Source organism: Peromyscus leucopus, chromosome X (assembly GCF_004664715.2).
Source record: "Peromyscus leucopus breed LL Stock chromosome X, UCI_PerLeu_2.1, whole genome shotgun sequence".
Lineage (NCBI taxonomy): Eukaryota > Metazoa > Chordata > Mammalia > Rodentia > Cricetidae > Peromyscus > Peromyscus leucopus.
In genome coordinates, this window is record NC_051083.1 from 95,296,171 (window position 1) to 95,307,514 (window position 11,344).

Below are 11,344 nucleotides of genomic sequence, written 5' to 3' on the forward strand. Positions count from 1 at the left end.
CCACATACAATCTCTGTCCTATGAATAAGCCATAAAGTACTAAACTTTCTGGATCTTTGAATGAATAAACATCATCACATCAATTAACTTGGCATGAATACATAATTTACTTTTCACAAATATTGAACAAAGGAGGAAGAAAAATATACAGGTAGTTTTTAATTTGCTAATGAATAATTAAACTGTGGAATATGGAATACTTTCCCCCACAGAAACTATAAGATTATATGAATACAATGCTCAGATTTCTAGCCAATCAGAAAAAGCTGATATAGTCCATTAGCTCTAATCTAACTTTCCTTCTGAAAGCAGAAGGTTAGCAAGCTTTTCACCCAGTCTTTAAGTCTAAAGTATCTTCAAGGAAAAGGTTTTTAAAAGGTGAAGTGAAAACTGATTTTCCCATCTTCCTACTCATTTAACCCATCTCCCAGGGATCCATTGTACTCCTGTTCTCCCAAACCTGCCTCTGTGACTCCATTCTTCACAACTGACAACTTCCATAATTCTCCCTATCCCTATCAAAATGAAACTCTCAGGTCCTCCTAAACATAGACTAAAGTTCCTCTTCATTATGATAGATATGGGTGATTAATTGCTTTGTACTCTGCAAAAGGTACATCCGTGGATAAAAGAAGTGGCTTGTCGGTCTCAAATTCACCACAGTTAGTGAAACTTAGGAATTGTAAGGAAGGGAAGTGAAAAAGCAGGTGTGGGAAGCCATTAGTATCTAGGGATACAAGAGAAAGCGACTGGATCAACAAGTTGGCCCTGCCTATCAGGCAGCCCCTGTAACCAATCTGTCAAAGCTGTGTCCCCTTTCCTAACATCTTTCCTTCTACAATGTCTGACTAACCACATAGGGCTTGATCAAAGTTTGTTTTCCCTTCATAGTGCCAATGATGTTGGCAGCAGGTCAGAACATTCATAGGTATTATGAGTCTTTTGTACATTGAGTCTATTTCAATAAGAATCAGCTTGCAAATTCACAGAAATTTGCAAATATTCTGCAGTAAGTGATCTCATTGTGTGGCATTAATGTGGGGCATTTAATGAGAAATAAATGAGTTACTTGGGAATTCTTGGGTTTAGGTTAAGCTTTCTGAAATTTGTTAAGGGTGCTGCTCGTTCTAGAGACTTTGTGATTTTTTCACAGGCCACCAAGGTCAGAATGGGCAATTAATGTTATAATTAAAGCACAAATACAAATGAAGCCAGGATCAGAGGTTGAATCCCCTCCTGGGCCAATAGTTTCAATGTTTCATATAGCCACAGTCCTGGCTAGCTGCCGAGGGTCCAATGAGTAAGTCTTGTATACAGCCTAAGCTATATCTAAAGCCAGAAGAGCACCACCAAGCACACAGTAATGATGGTGAGTCAGCTGCACTATGTTCTGCTGCAATGTCCAACACATTTTTAGGAATAGTAGGTTCTTCTACAATTCATTCAATGTCTGCTTGACTCTTTCAGTGGGGGAGGGGGGTGTTTCAAGAGCTTCTAGACTCTTTCCTGCAGTGAGATGGGGGAAAGGGGAAAGAGGAGAGGGATAGAGAAAAATAAGGGAGAAAGAGAGAGATCGAATCTGTGACTGGCAGTACCCTTGTTTCCCTAGTCATAGGAAAGAATGTTTCAGGAGTTGGATGACTGTGTGTCCCAGCTGCTTATCTGCTTATGCTGGTCAGCAGGAAAGAACAAAGCCAGACCACAGGTGGCAGAGAATCAGGAGGTGGTATTGAAAGGCCAACAGCAGCTGCTTGTGAAACAGAACATTTTTGACTAGTACATAGTACTTGTGATTGTCACAAAAATGAAGATACACTGTGGTTTTCTTATGACAGAACCACTCACAGACAGTTGATGAAGGTAGCTTGAGAATAGGTGTTATGTGGATGCCTTTTGTAGATTTTGCTAGAATTGTGATTATTCTGGACCGTGATAGAAAGCAAGTGACCAGGGGTGTACAGAAATACTCGACTGTTTTTCTTAGAATCTTCTGATATCTGTCGACTTTTGTGACTTCCTAAAGATACGTGGAGAAGGAAACATGCTTTAGGGCCAAAGTTTCTTCCCACGGAAGAGAGAAGAAGAAATCAATACACAGGAGGCGAGTGCAGTAGTTTGCACTTGTAATCCCAATGCTGGGCAAGCAGAGACAGGAAATTTCCTGGGGCTTGCTGGCCAGCAAGTCTAGCTGAATTGGCAAGCTCCAGGTTCAGTAAGAGACCCTGTCACAAAATAGAAAGTGAAGAAGACAGCCAACATCAGACATCAACCACCAGCATCCACAAGCACATGTGATTGTCGCAAAAATGAAGTCATCAAAGTCTACAGATATCAGAAGATTCTGTAGATGATAGAGATATCAGAAGGTAGGGAACATAAGGAACCAGTAGGTCCCTCAGTTATAATTATGTGGTCATAATTATTTTGCTATTGCTCCTACAAAGCCATCTCATCTTAGCAGGGAAAAGGGAATGAGACGTTATCCTGAGTCCAAGCCAGGATAAGTAATCTTATTTGCTTAGCAATTCCACCCATGGAAAAGATCAAGCAGTGCCTCCAGAGGAAATGACATAAGTGTCCCCTTCAATATAGCCATGCCAATGTATCCCACGAAACCGAGGATATTTCTGTGTTGCCTAGATAGATGTATCTACGGACCTGCAGTGATTAACCATATGGCACAGGTGCTCAACAATGAGAGACAGGTGCACCCGCCTGATAACTGTATAAAAAGGCCATAGTTGTTAGCATTCAAACATGTGATCAATGGAGAAGACAAGGAGCTCTCGGGCCATGGCAGCCAATATCCCTCAAAAGTCTAACGTACTCTGCAACAGGCCTCACCACAATAAGGTTTTTGCCCAACTCAGTGGAGCTTGGAAGTTCCCCAGCTACACCACCTTCTGCCAAAAGAATACAGTCTGAAGCTGGCACACATGCCAAAGGAAGCCCCAGCTTGGGAAATCTGGCAAGATTTTGTGCCCTGTTTTCTCACTGGTCGTTACCTTATGGCTTGTTTCGCACCAGCTGCCTTTCTGCTTTTCTTCTTTGAAATGCTGCGATCTCTGCTGGTTGCAAGCCATGGCCCACTTGCCTGCAGGGCAGGAAACACCAAAATAGGTATAAAGAGAGTATGCCTGATTGGGGCATAGGAAAACTGATCTCGTGATTAGGTCTGAATTCCACTTACCCATCTTTGCCCACTGGAGGAGGTACAGGAAGAGGTTTCGTGAAGCCTTTTTTTCCAATAAGCCAGAAGGTCTCTTCTGTGCCTTTGCCCTTATTGAAAATACAGACAACCTTAACCACATAAGAGTAAACTTTTCTAAAAGCATCCTTTGGTCAGTAGGGTACAAGCATTCATTTCAGCTCAGAAATAGTCTCTGTTCTCCCAGTGTCAACATTCCTTGTACCTATTTTTCTATGTGGCTTCCTCACCATATGCACCTGAGGCAAGACAAGCTCGAGATTCAAAGTGAACACCGTATTAAGCTACATTCAGATGTTCTATGTACTCACCACTAGACAGCTCCATCTTCAGCAACATGTGAATTTCTTACTTCAAAGCAATCAAACATCTGATGGTCAACTGAAAGTGCTGTTTATGATTTTGGCCCTGATCTTTTGGCATTAAACAAGCCACTGTCTTTTCCTTCTAGAGTACATGCATGCAGAGTCTACTTTCCCCTTGCTCTACAATCCAACAACTTGTATAAAAACCCAGAAGAGAATGTACATGTCATCTACAACTTCACTTTTAAGCCCAGGGTGTCTTGATTGCTGTGAGAAGTCTATATTTCTGCAGCATAGTTTTTCTTTCTGACCAGGGATTCCTCTAAGTATGTTAAGACCCCAAGGATGCCCTCATTTACAGGCAACTTGGTTGGCTGTCAAGAATCACAGATTAGCCGGGCGGTGGTGGCGCACGCCTTTAATCCCAGCACTCGGGAGGCAGAGCCAGGAGGATCTCTGTGAGTTCGAGGCCAGCCTGGGCTACCAAGTGAGTTCCAGGAAAGGCGCAAAGCTACACAGAGAAACCCTGTCTGGAAAAACCAAAAAAAAAAAAAAAAAAAAAAGAATCACAGATTAACAGGCAGTGGGCACATGCCTTTAATCCCAGCATTTGGGAGGCAGAGGCAGTCAGATCTCTGAGTTCGAGGCCAGCCTGGTCTAGAGAGCAAGTTTCAGGACAGCCAGGGCTACACATTGAACCCCTGTCTCAAAAAAACAACAACAACAACAAAAAGAATCACAAGCCTTAGAAGAGAAAGATCATAAATTCATGCTAGTCACCACCAGACTATCTCTCTGATGACCCTGAATCACCTCCCTCTATTCTTTCCCCCACTTTTCTAGTTAATCTTTCTCTTAATGTGCTTCCCTTTCTCTTCCTTTCAATTATTTTTGCCTGTCTTCTCATTTCCTCCACTTCATGAGAAACAAAGTGTTTATTTAGACAGAAAGCCACATATATTCTTTACTTAATAATAATGGCAATAGCCATATACAAATTAGGATAATTAAAGAGTCTCCAAGCAGTTTGCAAATATTTGGTTCAAACAAACCCACCATGAGACAAATAGAAAAAGAATACTCCAAAGCCCAAGTTCCATTAACTGACAACCACGTAATTCACTTTCACATAGTAGGACTGTTTGATGCTGCTCTGTTTTCTGAAGAGAAAAATAAAGACAAGAATATACTCTATCACTCATTCTTGTATTTGTATATCCTTCCTATACCACAGTTTTGAATTTAAAAAAAAAATGGTTTTCTCCATAAGCATCTCACAGAATAGTTAACAAAAAACAACGACCAGGCCACCTTTTCTAAAACATTAGGCACTATTTGTCTACTCCCCTGTCACTTTCGTCATGGTACTTGGTGAAATGTCCTACAGAACAGTTATTTAGTAAATGCGCAGACAGTTCTATTAACTGCAATTCCTAACTTTTGAACACTTAGAATTCTTATAAGGTTCATATCGTTGGAACTCAAACTTGAGGACCCAACTCTTAGCCATATTTAACTGTCTCTCTTGAGAGCTACCGGCCACTAGGACAGCAGCTAATTTCCAGAGAAACTTTGTGAATGCCAAGATTATGGGTGGGTCCCGGGTCACTCTGGAATGCCCAAACTAATGCTTGCAAAAGACGATGGGAGTGTTACAGGCTCAGGCCAGGGTCCAAAACAAAGAGTATACGAAGGAGCTCCCGGGGTTTCTTGAGGTTTTGAAGCTCATCCAAGCTGATTCTTGGAATCCCAGCTCCCTGTTTAAACACCAACTTCCACTATTCTGGAGACAGGAAGAGAGGAAAAAACAACCAAAGCCAGGAGCAAACTCTCTGGCCCAATATCAATCCCTAGGAAGTCCCAGAGGACGCCCCACCCCCACCCAGTGTGCGTGCCAAATAACAGCATCTTGCTTTGGCATGACACTTTTAAGACGCTTTCACATCTCCTATCTTATTTATTCTTTATAGAGGTTCTTGAAGTATTTTTATTATCAGTCTCATTCTACAAATTGGAACACTGAAGTCCATGACATTAAATGGCTCATTAATAAACAAGCATAACAGACTTGAACCCAAGTCTACCAGAATACAAACTGCCAATGCCTTTCTCTCCATGCTACATGGTTTCTCCAGTATATTGGAGTCGCAGGGCATATCTAGAAGCTAAAAGCCAACTCTTAGGATCTTGAAGGTTGTGAGACTAATTACTTCCTAGTAATCTCAGGTAAGAATGCTGTGGGATGTTCTGTATGTCCTGTGGGAGCCCTTCTTGGGTTCTTTGTGGCGTTACCCAGCAGGTCCGCATAGAGGATGATTAGGACCATGGGCCTGAGTGCAGGTGTCTGAGATGGTCTGCACTTGGCTGTGCTGGGGGATGGTCTGTATGTCAAGTTGTTCTGATTGATCAATAAATAAAACCTGATCGGCTGTGGCTAGGCAGGAAGGATAGGCGGGACTAACAGAGAGGAGAAATAAAAGGACAGGAAGGCAGAAGGACTGACTGCCAGATGCCGCCATGACCAGCAGCATGTGAAGATGCTGGTAGGCCACCAGCCACGTGGCAAGGTATAGATTTATGGAAATGGACTAATTTAAGCTATAAGCACAGTTAGCAAGAAGCCTGCCATGGCCATACAGTTTGTAAGCAATATAAGTCTCTGTGTTTACTTGGTTGGGTCTGAGCGGCTGTGGGACTGGCGGGTGACAAAGATTTGTCCTGACTGTGGGCAAGGCGGAAAACTCTAGCAACATAAGAACACTCCTCTATGTAGATAAACAGAAACACAGAGAGGATGGAGTTACTTGTCTGATGTCATGCAATGATTAGAGAACAGACTTTCATAAGCCTAACAATATTATTTCTTCATTTTTTAGTTCATCTGCATGTGTGTGTGCATGTGTGTGTGTGAGTGTGTGTGCATGTCTGTGCATCTGTGTGTGTTATGGGTTAAGAGAAGGAGTAAAAAAGATTGGAGAAGAGAAATCACAAAACAATGCTAATATTTATATACCAGAGAGCCAAATAGTACTTAATCCCAGAAATTAGAGACAAAGTCTGAAAGCGTCGACCTCTAGCAATGAAAACATACATTTGCTGAGAACAGGAGTTTAGGGAAATCTTTTCAGAATGAAAGTCTATTTAAAAAAAAAAAAAACTTTGAGAAATGGAACTGATATGCTATGATATGTACAAAATTTCAGCAAGAAGCCTCAGATTTGTCATGAGAACAGTGACCTAAGTAAACTCAGCTAAGTGAACAGGTAATAAAAATGACCTAAAGTTTTATAAAGCCATCAGGAGGAAAATACTGAAAAAGCAGAACTGGCTGGTTAGGCATTGGTAAACTTGTTGCCAATATAATGCAGCAGGGGGGTAAGTGGACATGGAGCTTAACTCTCCCGGTCAGCCAAGCTTGTCATCTCTAAATGAGTCATTTCCCAAGCTGCCTCAGCTTCCTCATTTTGGTCTCTTTCTTTTTATACCCACCCAATCACTATGAATACCCAATGTAAGTAATTATTATATTCTATGCTTTTGCCCAACCTAAGCCACTGCCTGTATTCCATTAAGGCAAACAACATAGAAAAAAAAGTCATCACTTCAGTGAAGGAAATAACTAAAGGAAGAGCATTGCTACTGGATCCAAAGGTTGAGCTCCAGCAAAGAGGTAGTACTGGAGGGAGTTCAAGCATCAGTCAGCTGTAAGGAGGCCATGTTTGTAGCCATCATCTTTGAAATCACAGCTGGCTCGTCTGCACATGTGGTCTTTCTTCCCCCAAGTACCAGGGCAACTTTTGCTTACAACAACAGAGTGGACGAGAGGTCAAATCTTTTTTTTTTTTCCTGTTTTTTGAGACAGGGTTTCTCCGTGTAGTTTTGGTGCCTTTCCTGGATCTCACTCTGTAGACCAGGCTGGCCTCGAACTCACAGAGATCCGCCTAGCTCTGCCTCCCCAGTGCTGGGATTAAAAGCATGCACTATCACCGCCTGGCAAGAGGTCAAAATCTTGGATTAAGCCATTCTGAAATGTAGTAGCTATCTGATACATGCATGAATTACCTATCTCTAGTACAGTAGAAACCTCCTTTGCCCAACTCCTGCTATACAGTGTGTAATTTCTGACTCTCATGGGGAAGGAAGTGGAATGAATAGAAACAAACAAAAAAAGCCTTTCCTATGTTCTCCCTTCTCATTGTGTCTTCTCCTCTTCTTTCCTTTCAATATTCCTTCCTTTCCTCTTCACTTTCAACCCCGCCCTCTTAATGTCTCTTCCTCCTGAGGCTCCTGCAACCCTAAAATACAAGGCCCAATGAGGCAGGTAAAAAACACTCCTTCCTCATGCTTGCACTATCATCTTCCAAAATTCCCTGCGATCAGGGAACGTTTGGGTTGCAATAGGCTGCTTTGAAGTTAAGCCTCATTTCTCATGTGTGTACTTGAAACTCCTAAAGAGTCGACTTTTCCTGTCTAGAATCTGTAGAGGAAAGAAAAAAAAAACACCATGGGACTAGGGCCAGTTTTTCTCTTTTTCGGTTTCAAAAGTGAGAGCTCTTCAGTTCTCCGGCTTTTAGGTGAAATTTCTGTACCCAGCAATATGAGGAAAGTGCTTCAGCCTTTGTCCCTCACTCCTGGGAAATGACAGAATGTACTGTAGAATCACAAAAGCCTTGAGCGATCAGATTTGCTGCCCAAGTAATAGCCCTACCCCCAGTCCTCTGCAGAAGTGATGAAAAGCCTCTGTCCCCTCAGAAGTGAGTCATCCCACCTACCAGAAGATATTAAAGATCTATTGGAAGAGCCAAACTAACATGAGGTAGAGAAAGAGGGGATCGATGAGAGTTGGGCCTTCAAATCTTTACCTCATAAAATCTAATTCCATGGAAATCACCACCACCACCATTCATGAATGACAGAAAGAAATGCACCACCCTTACTACCCATCTTTTGCTTTTCCTTATGAATAATCACTTAAAAATCATCTTCATATACCATGGTATCATGGAAGCAAATCAGGCGTACTGAGATTTGGCCTGATTCTGAAGGCAAATGACTATGTGACCCTTTCAAAACACTTCACCTTTCTAGATCTTGATTCCTCTCCTGAAACGGAGCAAGTTAGATCATCAGATCAGATCCCTGGTGTCTCCTACATTTAGGTCCACAAGATGAGAAAGATAAGGAAAATTCAGTGGAAATTCCAAAAGAGAGATTGGATTATCTTAGTGCCAAATTCCAGGTCAAATAATAGCCTCAACAGACAGGAAATATGTTATTAAATGTTTGTCTTTCATGGAAACAAACTGTGTCCCCATCCCCAGCCCTTCCAGTGGCCCTGGCCTTGGAGAAACACCTGTGTATATAATGGGCCAATGATGTGAATGAAAAGTCAAAAAGGGTAGACATTGAGTAAGCTGAAAGAAAATCTAAATTCAACAATACTATTTAGTAGTGCAAAAGAGCAAATAAAATGGAAATTAGACAATCAAAATAACAGCATAACTCATTAGTAAACCAAATTCTGGACAGTGCTTTTGGTTAGAAAGATCAAACTTACAGTCTGAAAAAAAATGCAGAAAGATTTTCAATTCTCCCACACCCTGTTAAAGGTTAATATTTCAAAAAGAAAAACAAAGAAGCACAAGACAACCTCAAATGGAACTCGAGAATTTGCCCAACTTGCAGCTCCGTGTCTCAGACTCCCGAGTGAGCTTTCTCAACAGACCGTGACCTCTCGAGACACAGGTGTGTCCAAGTGGTTTGGTTCCCCAAACAAAAGGTCATTATACCTTGAGCTCCGTCCTTCCACGAAGCTCTACTTCATAGCCTTCACCCAGAGTTCGAAGAATTGTCACCGTGCTGAGACTGACATGAATTCGGTACGCTGTAAAAGAAGGGGAGGCATCACTTCGGCTCCTTTCTCACTGGTAAAATCAATGAGACGTTAACAATGTAATGAACAAACGTCGCCGCTTTAGAGTACACAAACCTCTCAGAAAAGTGGAGAGAGAGAGAGAGAGAGAGAGAGAGAGAGAGAGAGAGAGAGAGAGAGAGAGAGAGAGAGAGCTTTAGTCCTACTTAAATAAAAGGAGGAGGAGGGGGAGGAGTGATGACCTCATCAAAGAAGGCATTAGTAATAGCACCTATCAGCCCTCTTGAGACACTATCTCAGATGAAAGGTCATGCAACAGCAGGGAGTCAACTCAAAGGTTGAGATGGAGCAAGCAGCAACAACCACTGTGCTCTCCGCTACAATGTAACTTCCGCCGAGGGAAGTGTGACTTGAGCAGCCTGGTGCACTGGCAGTTATTAAGGCTGAATTATCCAGACCTATATAATCCTCCTTTAGATTAAAAAGTGTCTTTTCCAAAACGGGTGCACTTACAGCCATCTTTTAGTATTATCATATTTAAAACATCAGTGGGAAATAGCCCGAGATTTCTGTCAATCAATATTTTGGGCGCATCAGACATCCCCTCTTTTTATGGACAGTGAGTGCTTCCAGATACAAATGTGCATGAATATATTGTTTTGTAGTCTTGGATTCCAACATGTGACAGGAGCTTTACATTGGGGAATTTGATCTTTAAAAATTGATTGAGGACTAAATTGTAATTCTTTGCTGAAGACCAACCACTTGCTCCCTGAAACAAGGTCCCTGAGCCTCCTGATAACTGTTACTATATGAGCTGACACCTTGTTGAGATTGAGTCTTAAGTAAAAGTCCAACACCTGCTCTCATACGTACTCGCAGAAGCGGTCCATCTAGAGTCTGCTTATGATCTGACTAGGAAGGCATGGCTGAAAAGAACAAGAAATTTTTATCATGTATAGTCATAGTGACTCTCCTTTTCTTAACAGCACACTACTATTGTTTGTCTTCCTCACTGAATCACATTCATCTAAAGCCTCTACTCAGTAAAAGGTTCTGTTTCTAAAAGCCACATCCCTGACTAGTGTATTCATTCCACTAGGTGCCATGGACTAGCATGTGATCTTCAGGAAGTCGGGTGATCCTGCTTATGAGGGCATATAGCTCAAAAGGCAGTTGATTTCAACTATGTGATAAGGACCACTCTTAAGTCCCTAATCACTCCCATTCAAGAATCCCAGTCTATTTAACTGGATGTGAAGGAGATACTGATGAAATTGATTTTTTTTTTTTATTAAGATGGTTGCTACATGCCCTAGTGTCACATTCAACATGAGGTCAGAGGCTACCTCTTATCAGACCCTCATTCAGTGGCGGGGCTGACTGCCATACTCAGTTCATAGACTTTAGCAAAGCACACTTACCGGGTTCAGGAGCACAGAGGTCACCCAAGCATGCTTCTTTGTATCTCATACAATGCCTTCCTTGCAAAGCCAGGGCTTACTAAACACTTATTGTGGATGATTCAGTGCATCCATTTTCTCTTTGTGCCTGACGACTAGACAAGATGCTACCTAAATCCCAGAATTCAATTTTGCTCTCAGCTCTCTATTTCCAAAGTGAAATGTGTGGAGCTTTCCCTAGTGCATACCAGAATATGACTTCAGCCTTCTTTGAGCTTACATCAGTTCTAAGCATTGTGCCAAATCTGCATTGCAGTTCCATGATCATTTTCACTTCATCTTGGGTTGCATTTCAAGCGCAAAGTCATACGCAAAGTCATATGCACAGAGTGGTTCCTGGAGGACTACTTCCATGGCTTCTGTCATATCTGTGGGGTTTTAAAGACTTTCCCAGATGCCAGAAAATTTATTCTGCAAACACTTTCTAAGTTCTGTGGTGCCTCTTAATCATGGCTGCACAGGCTAGATAGGCTAAGACTGGATCCATTGTATAAAC

General features: G+C 41.9%; 1 protein-coding gene across 1 annotated transcript in view; it reads right to left on the minus strand.

Moving 5' to 3' along the window:
• Nucleotides 1-3,006: 3,006 nt before the first annotated feature.
• Gucy2f (guanylate cyclase 2F, retinal) overlaps nt 3,007-11,344 on the minus strand; it is an 85,288-nt gene continuing 76,950 nt past the window's right edge. Inside the window, exons 16-18 of the mRNA XM_028876901.2 lie at nt 9,303-9,397; nt 3,191-3,279; nt 3,007-3,094 (exon numbers count right to left, since the gene is read on the minus strand). Coding sequence (XP_028732734.1) covers nt 3,007-3,094; nt 3,191-3,279; nt 9,303-9,397 — 272 coding nt within the window. The remainder of the gene's footprint in view (nt 3,095-3,190; nt 3,280-9,302; nt 9,398-11,344) is intronic.